The sequence below is a fragment of the Erpetoichthys calabaricus genome, chromosome 12 (genome assembly GCF_900747795.2).
Source record: "Erpetoichthys calabaricus chromosome 12, fErpCal1.3, whole genome shotgun sequence".
Taxonomy (NCBI): domain Eukaryota; kingdom Metazoa; phylum Chordata; class Cladistia; order Polypteriformes; family Polypteridae; genus Erpetoichthys; species Erpetoichthys calabaricus.
Window position 1 is genome coordinate 42,688,439 of NC_041405.2, and position 18,307 is coordinate 42,706,745.

Here is an 18,307-nt window from a genome sequence, read left to right on the forward strand (position 1 = left end):
TTGCGGTACCGATTTATTTGCGTCAATCCAAGAGAGACTCAGCGGGCCGAGGGGTAGGGCCCTCCTCAGTCACCTGCCAGCCTCCGATTGAGTCGCTGTACGTCTCGCCACGTGTTGGAGCGTACCTTGGCTCCGTTTAGCTAGCGATACCTGTTTGTTCAACACACATTATCATCTAGAGGTTGTTAAGGAGTAACATTTGATGTTTTTGAGAGAGAGATCAGAGCTACGTGTGTTTTAGAGGGTAGCTGCCGATTGCCAGACATATCACGGTCACATGCTTTTCTCCCCACGCGGGGAATGCTGTCCCGTCAGAGCTGAACATGATCAGATACCATCAGTACCAACGTTTGACGTTCGAGCGTACCTACTTTCTGTTTGACCAGAATTACATTTAAATTTTTTTTTTTTTTTTATATTTTGTCCTGTTTCACTACTACGTGGGCAGAGCCGTGGGGGACAGCTAGTTTCTAATAAGCATAAACCTGAAAGGTTAGTGCAGGTGTAATTTAAGGTTCAGTCCTTAAGTGTGCAGGTCTTTCAGGGCAGTGTGCTTCAGACTGGCCATTTTTACAAAGCCAGTGAAGGTATGGAAAAACTGACTTTAACAGGTGAGGTGGGAGCAAATAGTTAATGAACTGGGACTACAAAGTGCAATACACGTTTCTATATACAGTGCAGCCATACATGGAGTGCATGCAGACAGCCCAAGACCGAGCAGTCTGCTCAAGCATTTCAGAGACTCCACGTAACTACTGACACTTACAAATGATGTCATCTGTGGGCAAGTAACTTTACCTTCTGCAATTCCTTATACTTGGTAGATTTCAGTGCATGCCTCCAGCTTTCCCTTACTTACATACCTGAAGCAGCAGTCCTGTTTTAACAGGCCTAGATAAAATTTTTTAAATGAGCAGACACAATAAAACAGCATTTCGGGGGCAAACGTCTAGATGAGAGACTTGCATGGCTGCCTCTACCCAGTTCTCTAGACTCACTGCTGGTCGCAAGAAGCTAAGATTGATACTTTGTAGCTAGCAGATGTCCCTGCATGTTACCACTCTGCTTCTCTTAACACCTACACCATCACATGTAAAGAATGGCTTCTTCATTAAACCCAAAATGTACAAAACCTAAAAAAATGTTCATTGTATTAGTTAAAGATTCTCTGTATGAGGTCAGTCATGAGATTAATGAAACGGACCAAAAATGTCTAAAGAGTCATAGCCAACATCCTGACGGACACACAGAAGATGATTTTTAAGAATACATCTGAGAGGGAAGGACCAACATGTAATAATTTGTACAATAAAGTTTAGTCTCATTTCATGATAGACATGATATCCACAGTATTTTACATTGGTAAGCATTCATCTGTGAAGCAAATAAAAAATTTCTCCATAAGCCTTCTTCAGCCACACCCTGCCCCATATCATTCATCAATTTTGACTGATACACACTCCTCTAGTGTTTTTATTTTACCTTCATTTATAATTCCATTTCTGACAGTAACATCCTAGCTGATCAGTTTCGTATACGGAGATATATGTTTAGATTGATTTACCTTCAGGTTAGTCCAAGCTCGACTACGTCCTTAAATGGAAAGCTCTGCATCAGAGTGGCCACTAGTCAGAAAGCAGCAGCTCCCCAGAACACCATGTCTCTAGGAATCGGTAATGAATTCCCTCATGCTAGACACTGCCCTCCACTGCCACAGTCATATGCTCTTATATAAGCCATTTGCATACAATGGATACTATTATGAGACTAACAAGACGCTTTAGAATTCAGATCAAACGCCTTGATTTCCGCCCACCCCACTTGCAAAAGAAAGAATCTGTGTGGACACACAAAAGCTGCGGCCCCATTATGCATTGTTTGTAATAGGATATGTGCTAAGGAAGGGTGACTTTGACATCAGTTGGAACAGAAGGCCATACACTCTGCAGGGAGATGGTCTGGCGCACTTTTGGCTGCTGAGCCTTCAAAGTTACGTGCCACACTGACGTCAAAAAGAAAGGAAAGGGTGCTGTGGGGCAAACAGACACACCACTCCATGTCCCATCCCCACGCGTACAGTCAGCTAATCCATCATACATTTTTTGCTTTCAACTCTCAATGTGTTTATCGGGTATTTCTGCGTCAGGACTGTCCTCAAACGTCATGCAGGTATTGTCTCAGGAGCAGAACAGAATCTGTCTGTTTCAGTTGGTGCATCAAATTAAAGACGTGGAAGTACAAGGCTTGTTGACAGGTGCACAAAATAAATGGTGAATACTGCTTCTCTTCAGGCTCAGGATTACTTTCACTCTATGATAAGCTCTCTGGAACAGTCAGTGATATTGCCCACCCATGAGATTCAATTCCTCAAATTCAAAAAACTACAGCCACTTCTAACAAAAAAGGTTAAATGCCACTGGCTGACAATACAAAACATTTTCAGAGTCCCTCTAATGCCATTATGAATAATTTTTACTAAGTTATAGGGCGATAATTCAGTTTTAAGGTGGGGTCATACACAGCAGCCGAAAAAAAGAGAAGCACATTTTCTAACAATAGGATGAATTTTCAAGAGCTGGAGGATACATCTGAATACTAAGTCACTCTTCTGTTGGAGCTTTATGCTTTCCGGGACAAACTCCAGCCCACTGAAGAACCCGCTTCAATAATTTTCCATCTCTGCTTTTCATTGAGTCAGGGACCCCCACCTGTACCCTGACATTCACAAAATCATGTCACAGGCTAAGGGCTGAGGAGAATATCAATGACTGAAGATGATTTTCCAACCAGTATGGAGACTGTTTTCTTTCTTGGCTATACCTTTCTATAATTAGGCTTTTCAGGACATGAACTGGCACTACAGTACTATCCTCCAAGGCCAAAGCTTTAGACTCCTAAACTTACTCGGCTAAACTGTTGCTAAGCTGTAGTTCAGATGTTCCTAGAATTGCTCCTTTCACTTTTTTGTGGCTTCTGGGTTTTACTTCACAAACTAATCAGCTGGAATGGGTCCCAATTTTAATTTGTATCTTGTAGTTAGAATGTTGCTGCCATTGTCTTTAGTCTAAGTAATGTGTCCTCTTTATAAATGCTGTTCTATTTAAATAGGCAATTACATTTTAAAAAGACTTTATGGAACAAAAAAAAAACCTGACAATGTTTGCTAAACATAACATAGTTATCTAAAACACGCTTAATCTAGTGCAAAATCATGACGGGTCAGATCCTATCAGGTTAGTGCTGACCACAAGGCAGTAATCAGCTCTAGACAGGGTGCCAGTCTACGGCACAGCCTGCTCACACACATAGGGACAGTTTAGAGTTATCAATCAGCATAGCAAGCACACACATACTGTGTATATGGAAGTGAAGGTCTGTGATATGGTTTGCATATTTGTAGCTAGTAATCCACAAGGGGATAGTTTATAACCTTTGACGCTAACAGAATTACTAGATGCTATAAAGTCACTTCAAAGCGGGAAATCAGCAGGCCCTGATGGTTACCCCGTAGAATTTTATAAGAAATTCTCCACTCAGCTAGCTCCCCTGTTATTTGGCAACATTTACAGAAGCTAGAGACAACCAAATACTACCTCAAACATTTCGTCAAGCATTAATCACTCTTTCCTAAACAAAATAAGGACTTGTTACAATGTGCATCATACAGACCAATTTCACTCCTGAATAATGACGTTAAGATACTCTCAAAAATTATAGCTAGAAGGATGGAGAAAGTGCTGCCCTCGGTAATATCACAGGATCAAACAGGATTTATTAAATCTTCCAATCTCCGACGCTTGTTTAATGTTAGATATTCACCAGCAAAATCAAACACCCAGAGATATTACTATCATTAGACGCAGAAAAAGCATTTCATATGATTGAATGGAGCTACCTTTTCACTGCATTGGAGAAATTTGGGTTTGGCATGGATCAGACTACTGTATACCAATCCAGAAGCTTCAGTTTGTATTAACAACATTTGTTCAGACTACTTTAAGCTAGAACGTGGTACCAGACAAGGATGTCCCTTGTCACCACTGCTGTTTGCAATCGCCATTGAACCACTGGCAGTTCACTGTCGAAATTCTTATCAGATAAAGGGGATTATCAGAGAAGGACTGGAACAGAAAATTTCTCTATATGCAGATGATATGGTCTTATATATATCAGACTCAGAAAACACTTGTGCCTGCAGTTCTAACAGCCCTAACAGAATTTCAAAAGATATCCGGTCTCAGAATTAATCTGAATAAAAGTATACTCTTTCCAGTGAATTCACAAGCATATAATATTAGATTGGACACCCTACCTTTTACCATAGCAGATCAGTTTAAATACCTAGGGGTATATATCACAAGTAAACATAAAGCTCTTTATCAACAAAATTTTGCCATCTGTATGGAAAAAATTAAGCAAGACTTGCATAGATGGTCAACCCTTCATCTCACTCTAGCTGGAAGAATTAACATTGTTAAGATGAATATCCTTAAAAAAACTTTTTTTTTTAATTTCAAAACATTCCAATATACATCAATAAATCATTTTTTAAGCAATTAGATTCAACAATAACCTCATTCATTTGGAACTCAAAACACCCACGTATCTGAAGAGCGACCCTACAAAGACCTCAGGCAGAAGGTGGCATGGCTTTACCTAATTTTCAGTTTTATTACTGGGCAGCAAACATACAAGCCATAAAAACCTGGACACAAAAAAACGAACATACACAGGCTTGGCTCGCAATAGAAGTAAAATCCTGTAGTACTTCATTATACTCCCTGCTCTGCTCTCCAATAAATGCAAGTTATCGCAAATATACTAATAACCCAATTGTGCTTTACTCACTTAGACTATGGAACCAACTTAGAAAGCATTTTAAGATGGAAAATCTTTTATCCGTGACACCTCTGCAAGAGAACCACCTCTTTCAACCCTCGCAAACATATCCAGTTTTTAATACCTGGAAAAGTTTTGGGATTAAAATGGTCAGAGATCTATATATAGACAACATATTTGCATCTTTTCAACAATTACGTTCCAAATTTAACCTCCCAGCTACACATTTCTTTCAATATCTTCAAATTAGAAATTTTGTTAAACAGAAACTGCCCGATTTTCCTCACCTCGTACCCTCCATCATGCTGAAAAAAATACTGCTCAATTTCGAGGAATTAAACACCATTTCCACATTATATAAAATCTTATTAGAGTCCCTACCTTTCCAAGACCCAAGAAGACATTGGGAAGAAGATCTCTTAATTAATATATCAGAAAAGGAGTGGAAGGTAGCAAAGCAGAGAATTCACTCGAGCTCCATATGCACAAAGCATAGAATTATTCAACAAAAAATTATATATCGAGCTCATCTGTCTCGCTTAAAACTGTCCAAAATGTTTCCAGGGCAAGATCCAACCTGCGAACGCTGCAACCAAGCTCCTGCCTCACTGGGTCACGTTTTGGGCCTGCACCAAACTAACATCATTTTGGACCAAAATCTTTAAGTGCCTTTCAGACAGCCTTGGTATCACAATCCCTCCTAACCCACGAACAGTTGTGTTCGGTGTTCTTCCAGACGGACTTGAAGTGGAGAAGAACAAGCAAACGGTGATTGCATTCACTACACTTTTGGCACGCAGACTTATTTTGTTAAATTGGAAGAATCCTAACTCTCCTCTGATAAGTCAGTGGGAAACCGATGTCTTATATTATTTGAAATTGGAAAAAATCAAATTCTCAGAGGATCTGTACAGAATTTTTTCAAAACCTGGCAGGATCTAATCAATATTATTTTAGAATAACAGAAATAACTATTACCACATTTATTTTCCTTCTCCATTTTTTAATTTACCTATATATATTTCTTCCTTTCTTTTGTTTATTGTTGCCTTATTAAAAATCCCTAAGCAATTCTCCTTTGGCTAAGCTCAAACATTCTTCTCAGGGGTGGGGTTTGATTTGTCTTCAATTTTTTTTCTTTTTGTTATAAATTGATCTATTTGTATGGAATGATTACAATAAAATTAAAAAATAAAATAAAATAGTTTATTCCTAAGCTTTTGACAACCTACCAGGTGTCATCATCAGAGTTAAATGATTAGACATACAGGAATCAAAGGCAATATATAGCAAATGAGGGGATGGGGGTGCAAGGATGGGGTCAATAAGGTGGGGTTTGAATAGTGTTGGTCACCAAATCTTTTTTATTATTTAGGTGTTCTTCTTTTTAAGCCTGCATACAGTATGCTGGGTTTATGTCCAAATGTCTGTTAATGGCATTTTCATTTGAGAGCCATGTTTCAGCCAGCTCTCTGGCACTTTTAATGTTAGCCCTGAATTTTACTTGCACCGTGTTCCAGTTAAACGTGTGTCCGGTTAAACTTATATGTGTGTATATCAGAGACTGTGGGTCCTTCATTCTGACAGCGCTGTGATGTTCTTGTATGCATGTTGAGAGTGTTTGAGATGTTTATCCCATGTATACAGCTGGGTACGCACTGCATGGACTTACTATGTTCTGAGTCTCTGATGCCGTTTTCTTGCTTTTTGCATTAAAAAGAACCGTTTGCAGAATGTTTGCAGGTTTATGAGCTATGTTGATGCCCGATTTGGAGAGGATGAGCACTACACTTTCTGATACACCACTGTGATAGAGAAGGGTATGCCAAGTAGGACATAGGATCAGGTTAGAGTCGATTGTTTGCTGAGGTCTTTGGTGCCTCCTATGTAAGCATTGTTTGATAAACGTCTTGGGGTAGCCATTTGATGTGAACAGAGAAAAAAGATAACATCTTTCGACTCTAACCTGATTTATGCTAACTGCCTGCAGCGAAAAGCATACTGTATTTTAAAATGGGACAAAGGTTACTTTAAAAAAACACAGTGTCCCTTGTAGATTTGAGTGAAATCATGGAATTCAGTGTGTGTAAAATGAAATGCTACAGAAAAAACTGAAACAAAAAAAAGTTTTGGAAACATGTGCCCAGCAGCGATTAGGAAAAGACATGTGCATTGGCATAATCAATAGACAGTCAATTTGTTCTAATAAATTTACAGGTTTACATTTCAAATAAAATAAGTCAAAAATGGGAATGACGGTATATGAATAAAATGTATTATTATCATTAATAACCATTACTTAAATACCAAGGAAGATGATTGAAAAATTAAATGGCATTAGAAAGGCTGCCTGTTCACAATTAAAATTGCTGTATATTTCTAATGTACTATACTCCAAATAACTACAACTGGCAAATGTTTCACATTCAGTGTTCATTCCAGAAATGTAAAAAGGACAAAAATAAATCAACAAAATGTAGATTACAATCAATTAAAATCATGGTCATATCTTCTACCAAAGTTAAAAGAAAACTGTAAGTCAGGCTTTGCTAAAACAATAGCAACTCAATGTAACTGTCTCCCAACGGCAGGCATTTTTAATATACAAGGCACACTGACTTTCACTGTAGTGACTTACCTGTGGCAATCAGCAGCTTCACAACACCCTGCTTATAACTTGTTGTGCAGTAGCTTATTTGTTTTTTTTCTCGCATAATTCAACTTTCAGTTTTTAAAAATAACATTTAAAAAATTCAATGTTTATTATAGTTGTTATTTTAACTACCTTCAATACAATGGATAGCTTTTATATGTTACAAAAGTATCATAATTTAACATGGATTTAAACTACTACACAAGAGACATTAAAACAGCAACAAATTAACTCACAAAAACTTGTCCAACAGAGATGAGACGACTGTAACTCATACTTACAATGGAACACCAGTTGTTATTCTATAATCTCCTGAAGAGATGGCAACACTAATCGTTTATCAGCTGAGCACTGAACTTAAGACATTCTGGAATTCAGGGCGAACACCACACTGACTGCCCCCGCTATCACTGTCAGGTAGGAACACTTAAACATTTACTAAAGTTATTGACTTTGCTGAGGTAAACGGATTAGGATGTTTTCAAATAACTGACGTGTTTTTAATATGGTGTCAGGCACATGCTTAAGTTAAAACAACAATCAGAAATATTCTGGATAACGTGTATAAAAACAAACCAAAAAGAAACACAAAGTGAAGTTTAATTAACTGAATTAATGCCGTGAAACAAAGGTTTAACTTTGTACTTTTTATGATAAGGAAGTGTAGCTGCCAAGTGTTTGACAGCTGCCAGCACTGTCAAGGTCATACGTTTCTGCAGTACTAGCCTCTAGCCTAGGCTTAAAAAATATTCAGTTTTCAAAAAAGTAAGCATTTTGATAGTATGTATGAAAATTTTCAATTTGTATTAATCTATATTATACTCATGAAAAAAAATTTGGAAGAATACAACACATACATTAAACATCATATCTTTATGAATATACTCTGAGCAGACAGAAAATGAAAAGACTTTTGCATATAAATTCCTGTCTAGGAAGATGACAACATTATCCATTACATCAGAGTATGAAATCAGTAATATAGTCAGATAATAGTACAGTATACAGTCTCAAATTTCCATGTCAAGTGAATCAAATATAGTTAAAATAATATATATTTTACTCCCAGGTCACTGGCTTAACATTTAACTTGTTGAGTCTATAATAAATGCGTATCTTTAGCACCAAGTCAGTGAAGGAGACACACAATTTTTTTTTTTTTTTTATTAAGTTAAATCACTTTAACTTTTGAAAATACACTCTACTTCAAAAAAAAGTGTAAATATACACTAATGAATTACTGGCATTGCTACCTGCATAAAACAGATACCTGAAGAGGTTTTGGCTATAGTAGTAATCTATCCATCCATCCATCCATTATCCAACCCGCTATATTCTAACTACAGGGTCACGGGGGTCTGCTGGAGCCAATCCCAGCCAAACACAGGGCGCAAGGCAGGAAACAACTCCTGGGCAGGGTGCCAGCCCACCACAGGGCGCACACACATACACACCCACACACCATGCACAATTTAGAATCGCCAATGCACCTAACCTTCATGTCTTTGGAATGTGGGAGGAAACTGGAGTACCCGGAGGAAACCCACGCAGACACGGGGAGAACATGCAAACTCCATGCAGGGAGGACCCGGGAACCGAACCCATGTCTCCTTATGGTGAGGCCGGAGCGCTACCACTGCGCCACCGTGCCACCCCCTAGTAGTAATCTATTTGTTTCACAAGTTGATCAAAGAAGACGAAGAGATGGAATGAACAAACAATGTAATATGGTATACATTAGTGTTTATTAGAACAGGCATCACATGGCACACTGTCAAACAACAGGATATCAAGGAATGACTGAGAATCATCAGCAGTCCTGGAAATAATAAGACAGAATCTTCTCTTCCCGTTTCAGAGACAAATCTGACTTTGTTCCAACTGTTCTGGCTGAAATAAAAAAAAAAAAAAAAAAATGACTCCCTCCCCCTCTCAAATAGTTTAATAGGGTCATTATTGTCCTATGCACAGAATACAGTGAAATACTTACTTACATGTGCTAATCAGCTATAATATTATAATATTAAACAGAGTGGAACACAAACAATATTTCCACCAAAACAAACAATCTCACTTTGATCCTAAATCCTTGCTACTTAACCCACATGTTGGGTTCATGTTTTCATTGCCACCAATCTATTAGACAAAGTCTTACTCTTGAGTGTAATTTGGCTTTTGACAATTTTGATTTATTATGCATCGTTCTTTGCACTTGATCTGAAAATTTAAAAAAAAATGTACCACAGGTATTAAGCTTTGCAAAATATCACTAGAACCATGTAAACCAACTTGTCATTAGGCATTAATTAGTACATAACTATTAATTTTACCATCTAAGTTAAAGGAAACTTGTATTGAACCGGCTCAAGGGCAGTTTAAATAAGTGATTACCTACTGATTAAGCTTTATCAAAAAAACAACAAAATGGTATGAGTCTGAGTGAAATTAAAGAAGTATGTCTGTAAACTGCTTTACATAATGGAAAATAGACAGTCATCTAAGTTTTTAATTTGTATTAAGAACAATGGAACCAAAGAGTTAACAGAATGAATGAGTAGGTTGAGGTGCAGAGTGAAAGAGAGACCACATCCATCATGAACACTGTTCAGAGCTAACATTAAATGAAAAATAATGTAGGAGATCTGAATTAAGAAGAATTAAAACATCAAGATCAGAAGCATTAAACTGTCAATAAAAATGGGCATTAGTATGCTGTTTCAAAAAAAGGGCCAAGGAGCTATTGCACACAGAGAAAAATGCAAAGGCTATAAGACTAACAGGACTAATGGAGAGCCTGAACATTTTAACTCCTCCAGTTTGAACCTGTTTAGACATACTGAATAACATGTATTCCAAAATATTGAACAAAATGATGCAGAAAAACAAAGCCCATATAATGATCCTATTCAAAATAATCATTCAGATTTTAGAAGCTGGTAAAAATGAAGTCCGGTTAATTAAACAAAGTTCAGTAAGACACACAAATTAGCCCCTGATAAAAAGACCAGTGACAATGAAAACCTTCATCCACTGCAACCCATCATGGACATAAGTGCTTAACTAGGGCCATAGTCATTATAAATAAAGAATGTAAAAACACTAAATGCAGGATCTTTAAACTCTGTATTTTAAAACACTAGGATAGTTAAACCTCATGAAACCTAATGTTATGGAAGACTACTAATGCAGAAAAACAAACAAGCACATTCCTACCTTTGGACCCATAAAGATTTTTCATTTTGCTATGCAGTGCATGACCATTTTCTGTCAGTCTTACTGATATTGAAGGTCCCCGTCTAAATAAACAAACAAATAAAAACAAAGGTATACTGTTGAAGCAGTTTAGGGAACAATGCACTTTATATAGACACAACTGGGTTAGAAAATATGTTGCCAATATTAATAAAAGCAACAATACACGTTTGCTCGGGCTTATAGAAATAAACCTTGTAATGCAAACATTTGACATGTCAAAATACAAAATAAATAATTACACATACTGTATGTAATTTGAAATATTACTGTCATGTCAGTATTTGGCAACATTAACTTTATGTAAGAAAAGCTTATCAAAATAAAGATGAACAAGAGGAAACATTTTAAAATATATAAAGAATGTTTTTGTAGTAATTATATTAGCACAGCATGATGCACACTTCCTTAATGTACAAAATACCACATCTGTACATTTTTCACTTAGCTCCAAGATTTACGGGTTGGTTTAAGTAGTAGACGGGTATCTATAAAATTGCCCCTTTTGGAGGTATGAGTATTTCCTGTGATGGATTAATGCTTTGTACATACTGTAGTTGGTTCTTGACATTCCCTGTGACTGACCATTTTAATATTTTCTTCCAGGAGTAATTTCAGCAAACATAATTCTATACACAAGAAGAAAGGGTGAGGATGGATGAATAGGCTTCTATTCCTCTTTATTATTAAACATTATTTAGAATACAAAAGGTTTTCAGCTTCAACACAAAAGCGTATTATAGTGTTGTTTAAGGACCAAGTCAACACAGATGTCAAAAACTGCAAAATAAAGAATCACCTAATCACCAACTTTCTAAAGCTGAAGAACAATACACCAACAGATATTCCTTTTTAGCCTGGCATATATGTATTGCAACCCTCTTCTTGTCATAGTCAATAGGTGACCTGCCTAAGTTTAGCTGGCCCTTGACACTGGTAACAAAAGAAAATATTTTTGTAATGGACATGTAAAGAGTAACAGTGTGTGAGATAACAGGCACTACAGAAATTGGTTACAGGTCAGTTAAATTTATTGTTTATGAACAATTTAACATGAAAGAGAAGTACTCAGAATGGCGACTCATGAACTGAAGCATCACCACATCTCATAGCTACAAAGAGATTCTAGGGATAATGCATTTGGACTTGGAGAAATTTAAGAAGCATTTCATATCTGGAGTAAAACTTGGAAGCATCACTATGACACAGTCTAAATGAAAATTAAAACAATATTAGTATGGAGATTCTTCATTGCCAAAGAAGTTTAAGGCAGGGGTTCATGGATGGGTTTCAGGGGGTCCATGAGAGTCAGATAAAAATTAACATTTATATTCACTATACAGCCCAGTACTGTTGATTTAGAGTAGACGCAAGTAGTAGTATTAGTAGTAGATCTGTTTTTAATTTACACAAGAGGATTGTACTACATAATTATAATGAGTAGCCATTGCATTTTGCATAAAAAAGGAGTGTTTTTTTTGATTGTTTATTTTAAGGTTTAATAATACTTTGTGTATGTCATATATGTATGAGACTATAATTTACTTTATTTATTGAGATTTGATTTTCATTGCATGCAAAGTTGTGTTTATGTGAATATTCTTAAATGGGTTTGCGACTCAAATCTCTAGTTTAAGGTCTAAGCCAATGCCGGACAGATGACTTGATAATGTTTATGTAAGTATAGTCCAAATTGGTTTAATGCCCGTAAAGGCCCCACAAACAGCTGATGTTACACTGATTTGCTTTGGTGTTTACGGCAGTCAGTCAGGGAAAAAACAATGCAGAAACAGCTTAACTATCCACATTGTGCTTCACGGCAATATTGTATGGGTTATAATGGCTGCTTTGCAAAACTGTAGATCTAAAGGCATGCCACACCCACCCTATTGTCCAGACCTAGCTCTGTGTGACTTACTCTAAAACTAAAGCTGAGCTTTGAGTTCAATTATTACTGTCAAATCTATGTAGAAACCTGTGAACATGAGACAGGAATGAGGACTGATGGGCCTGAAGTGTTGAGGGATTTGTTATTTTCAGAATGTCGAAGAAGATGTTAGACTACTTATGCTAATGCAACACTCTCTCGGTATGCCATTTTATTCAGAAAACACACAATAATTAGACTGTGCTGGATGGAGACAGTTGCCCCAAATGCTTATTTAGTCCACCATTTCACTTTCTTTCAATTGACAATTTATTTGACAGTAAGCAATTAAAACAGGATTATAAATTTTATTAAATCAAAATCAACACACCATACTTTCCATGAAAGTTAAAAAATTGAAGCCGACACAAATCTTTCAGATAAAGATTAATTATAATAGCAGACAATTCTTATTTTATAATGCTCTTCACAAAGCACAGAAAGAAGCTTTATAAATATGAACCCAAATCAAAGTAAAATGATGAAATAGACAATTGATATGTTATGTGGTTATTTTTGAACTCCTTCATTAGCATTTGCACAAAATTATAACTTATTTAATAACGTATTTGTGAATATAGTAAATATATATACCCAGTGGGGCCTGGGTGGTCTCATGGCCTTGGAACCCCTGCAGATTGTTTTTTTCCACAGCCCTCTTGTTTTTTTTTTTTTTCTGTCCTCCCTGGCCATTGGACCGTACTTTGTTCTTTGTTAATTAGTATTGCCCAATTTTTATCTTGTAAAGCACTTTGAGCATCATCATTTGTATGAAAACGTGCTATACAAATAAATGCTATTGTTGTAGTTGTTGTTATTTTATTGTTGCTCTCTTCTGATAACCAAGGAGAAAGATGTGTAAATAAAATACTTTTTACTGATGTAAAATACAATCATTGAAATGAAACTGTGGACTCAGTAAAATAAATATACAAAAGGTAAATGTAAAAGATAGGGGGCACCACTGAACCCAAAAAACACAGTCACACTAAACAGTCCCTGGTACAAAATAAAGGTTTTTATTTTCCACAAAATACCTTTACAGATGAATTCCACAGCCATCCAATAACTTACTCCTCCTTTTCCGCATGTAGCGGAGTTTTGCCTTCTGCCTCCGACTCACTGGAGGCTGGACGGCTCCCTTTTATGTCAGACCAGGGAGTACTTCAGGTATTGGGGCATAGCCCGACAGAAGCACTTCTGAGTCAGTTGGAAGCCTTCTGAAACAGGGAGTCCTTCTCCCTGCAGTGCCCTCTAGCAGCACCCAAGGACCCCGACAGAGGTGTCTCTCTGGACTACAATTCCCATAACCCCCTGTGGACACGGGTCCACACCAGCACAGCAGTGCCATCTATTATACTGGGGGAGAAACTGCACTGCATACAGTGCATCCGGAAAGTATTCACAGCGCATCACTTTTTCCACATTTTGTTATGTTACAGCCTTATTCCAAAATGGATTAAATTCATTTTTTTTCCTCAGAATTCTACACACAACACCCCATAATAACAACGTGAAAAAAGTTTACTTGAGATTTTTGCAAATTTATTAAGAATAAAAAAATTGAGAAAGCACATGTACATAAGTATTCACAGCCTTTGCCATGAAACTCAAAATTGAGCTCAGGTGCATTCTGTTTCCCCTGATCATCCTTGAGATGTTTCTGCAGCTTAATTGGAGTCCACCTGTGGTAAATTCAGTTGATTGGACATAATTTGGAAAGGCACACACCTGTCTATATAAGGTCCCACAGTTGACAGTTCATGTCAGAGCACAAACCAAGCATGAAGTCAAAGGAATTGTCTGTAGACCTCAGAGACAGGATTGTCCCGAGGCACAAATCTGGGGAAGGTTACAGAAAAATTTCTTGCTGAAGGTCCCAATGAGCACAGTGGCCTCCATCATCCGTAAGTGGAAGAAGTTCGAAACCACCAGGACTCTTCCTAGAGCTGGCCGGCCATCTAAACTGAGCGATCGGGGGAGAAGGGCCTTAGTCAGGGAGGTGACCAAGAACCCGATGGTCACTCTGTCAGAGCTCCAGAGGTCCTCTGTGGAGAGAGGAGAACCTTCCAGAAGGACAACCATCTCTGCAGTAATCTACCAATCAGGCCTGTATGGTACAGTGGCCAGACGGAAGCCACTCCTTAGTAAAAGGCACATGGCAGCCCGCCTGGAGTTTGCCAAAAGGCACCTGAAGGACTCTCAGACCATGAGAAAGAAAATTCTCTGGTCTAATGAGACAAAGATTGAACTCTTTGGTGTGAATGCCAGGCGTCACGTTTGGAGGAAACCAGGCACTGCTCATCACCAGGCCAATACCATCCCTACAGTGAAGCACGGTGGTGGCAGCATCATGCTGTGGGGATGTTTTTCAGCGGCAAGAACTAGGAGACTAGTCAGGATAAAGGGAAAGCTGACTGCAGCAATGTACAGAGACATCCTGGATGAAAACCTGCTCCAGAGCGCTCTTGACCTCAGACTGGGCCGACGGTTCATCTTTCAGCAGGACAACGACCCTAAGCACACAGCCAAGATATCAAAAGGAGTGGCTTCAGGCCAATTCTGGGAATGTCCTTGAGTGGCCCAGCCACAGCCCAGACTTGAATCCGATTGAACATCTCTGGAGAGATCTTAAAATGGCTGTGCACTGACGCTTCCCATCCAACCTGATGGAGCTTGAGAGGTGCTGCAAAGAGGAATGGGCGAAACTGGCCAAGGATAGGTGTGCCAAGCTTGTGGCATCATATTCAAAAAAGACTTGAGGCTGTAATTGCTGCCAAAGGTGCATCGACAAAGTATTGAGCAAAGGCTGTGAATACTTATGTACATGTGATTTCTCAGTTTTTTTAAATAAATTTGCAAAAACCTCAAGTAAACTTTTTTCACGTTGTCATTATGGGGTGTTGTGTGTAGAATTCTGAGGAAAAAAATGAATTTAATCCATTTTGGAATAATGCTGTAACATAACAAAATGTGGAAAAAGTGATGCGCTGTGAATACTTTCCGGATGCACTATATCTCAGCTCCTCCCTACTGTCCACTAATTTATCCCTTTGCATAGGATGTCGACCCAGGAAAGGGTCCAGCATGGCATTCAAATAAATCAAAACATAAAGGCAATTTGAAAATTAAGTTGTATGTGCAACAGATAGAAGCTGATGCAATACAACATGTTCACATTGATTTATGGGTAGTTTGAACATGCACAGTGAGGCGTTCTGATGTTAGTCTAGTTGAAACCAAAATGAAATGAATATGGTTGCTAAGCTGAAGGACTGCACCATTGCTGAACAATATGCTGTATTGAGATTTTTTTTGGTAAGAGGGACTGAAATTTTCTCAAATTTATTGTGTATGGGAGCAACAGACATAGCATTTCAGGCTTGAAATATTTCCTGCTTTAGCACCATATCACAAGCAAATATGGCACAAACAAGTTTATTGTTAAATTGGAGGTAATGGGTAAGTGCATAGAGCAAGGTATACAGTGGAGAGTTTGAAAACATTTCAAGAGGTTTTACACCATTCCCAGTAAAACAGCTGGAGGAGAAAATGAGGGTGTTGATTCTTTACTGCAGCCATTGGTAATTTTGAAATTTATCAATCAAATTATAAACTATGTCCAAACGTTTATCAATAGTGTCTGGTTCTTTTGAATGCCATTGGTAAAACTATCACTGGAACTAGCAAACAGAAGGGGCAATGTAAACACTGTGTGACCAAAATGTTTTGTTGAAAATGATGGAAGAAAGAAAGAAAACTGCAGATAACTGGAAAATCAGCATATCCAACACAATTCAAGAGTATCCATCTCTATGCAGACTTCGCGCACTTAAGAAAAGACTGGATGAATTCCTCATTGTTCCTGGCCTTTGTCACAAAATTGAATACAAAAATATGCTGTCAAGAACGAAAGAGATGTCACTTGCAGAACAATGCATTAAGTCAATCTTCCCACAGGATACTGGACAGTACAGTACAACATGATATTAAGTTTCTTTTCACCAGTTATCTTCACCCACTCAATTCAGGAATCGTTAAGTACTTCAAATCTTATTATTATGGGCTGCTGCATGCAGATTATAACAAAATCATGATCTGGACCTTGAACACAAGTATGCAGTTCACATCACTAGAGATACTTCAAAAAAACATCAGTTAAGATGAAACTGCTGGGATCATAAAAACAAAATGTGCTGAACTATTGAAAATGGACTTGTACTATTAAAGTACTTCTATAAAGGGATATTTTATTTCTCTCTTTATTAAAATAATCTAAATGTAGCAGATAAATAAGAGTGGACCTGTACACTCTCTGCTGTTATACAAGGATATTCTAAGAAAGATATTTTCACCAATTTGTTGATGCCAGCATCAAATTCAACAGATTAAGTGGCTCATCACAAATTCATGTATTTTGAATTTCCCCTTTTCACCTACTACCAAATAACACATTTATATGCTAATATATGTCATTACCTGCTGTGCATTATATTCTCCCATGTTTACAAGAAAATGCTTAAAGGTTATGTTTTGAATATGAGAAAAAGGTGTTCTTACCTCATAGAACAAAGTTTTCCTTTCTCCATAAACAAGTCTACTGCCACTGTGCTTTCTTTAGAATATAATCGTGCATACAATATCTTTGCTGCAACAATATTCTTGAACCAAGAGATGGCTTCAGAAGTCCAATTGAGTCCATTAAATGGTGTAACCTACAGTGAATATTGAATATATTGGTGAAATATTTTGAAATATTGGTGTTTTTCCCCCATATCCCACCACCTAAAACAAATAAGAACAAAACCAAACCCAACATAACTTCTGCCTTCTATTGTCAATTTATGGATTTATATGTTTACAACAAAGTTCATATGTAACTTTTCACATTCTGTATTCCAAGTATCTTTTAAAAACAAGGATTTTTGTAGAAAATAAGTTATGGCTTAATACCTTCTCTAGCATGCTCAACATCAACTTTTAAGAAACAGTAAACTATATCAATTACTTCAGCCTAGCTTACCCTACACCAGCGCTGCTGTGAAGAATTCTGAAAATAACCGTGTGGACAAACATCTTACAAAAGCATCTCAACCCATACCAGTGAAAATGTTATAGGTTATCTATCCATTTTTTTCACCTTATTATGGAGTTATGGGCAGTCAAAATTTATATTCAAATTTAACGTAATACACACAACTTTGGGATGGGTGAGTAAACGTCAGTAGCAGGCAGAAATGAGGAGAACAGGCATACTAAATTTAGTGGGCAGCTAGGCAAGAAATTGAAAATAGGTTTCAGGAACTTTAAGATAGCCATAGTCACTGCATTATAATGGTACCATAGAAAAGCAACACTAAATTAAACAAAAAAATTAAAAGGTAGCCGTTTAGGTTAATTGTGATACTTTTCCATGGCTTTCCTTTGCTGAGCTGACCAATTTCTAATATATATTTGAAGAAATTGTACTGTACAAACTTCCAAGTGATAAACTGTACACATGTTAAGTCTGGCTGAGGATAGATAGATAGATAGATAGATAGATAGATAGATAGATAGATAGATAGATAGATAGATAGATACTTTATTAATCCCAATGGGAAATTCACATTCTTCAGCAGCAGCATACTGATACA

General features: G+C 37.4%; 2 protein-coding genes across 6 annotated transcripts in view; both read right to left on the minus strand.

Moving 5' to 3' along the window:
• Positions 1 to 7,995, minus strand: part of LOC114662108 (gap junction beta-1 protein-like) — a 396,450-nt gene extending 388,455 nt beyond the window's left edge. Inside the window, exon 1 of one of the 2 annotated variants that reach the window (XM_051934397.1) lies at positions 7,774 to 7,995. The gene's annotated coding sequence lies outside the window, so the exon portion shown is untranslated. Of the gene's footprint in view, positions 1 to 1,564; positions 1,771 to 7,773 lie in introns of those variants that run through there. The other variant, XM_028815444.2, reaches the window with a different exon arrangement.
• A 1,189-nt stretch (positions 7,996 to 9,184) lies between these two features.
• Positions 9,185 to 18,307, minus strand: part of LOC114662109 (uncharacterized) — a 56,178-nt gene continuing 47,055 nt past the window's right edge. For 3 of the 4 annotated variants that reach the window (XM_051934366.1, XM_051934365.1, XM_051934364.1), the window contains exons 9-11: positions 17,232 to 17,386; positions 10,706 to 10,788; positions 9,185 to 9,382 (exon numbers count right to left, since the gene is read on the minus strand). In XM_051934366.1, the coding sequence (XP_051790326.1) occupies positions 9,303 to 9,382; positions 10,706 to 10,788; positions 17,232 to 17,386 (318 nt within the window). In that variant the 3' untranslated portion in view covers positions 9,185 to 9,302. The remainder of the gene's footprint in view (positions 9,383 to 10,705; positions 10,789 to 17,231; positions 17,387 to 18,307) is intronic. The other variant, XM_051934367.1, reaches the window with a different exon arrangement.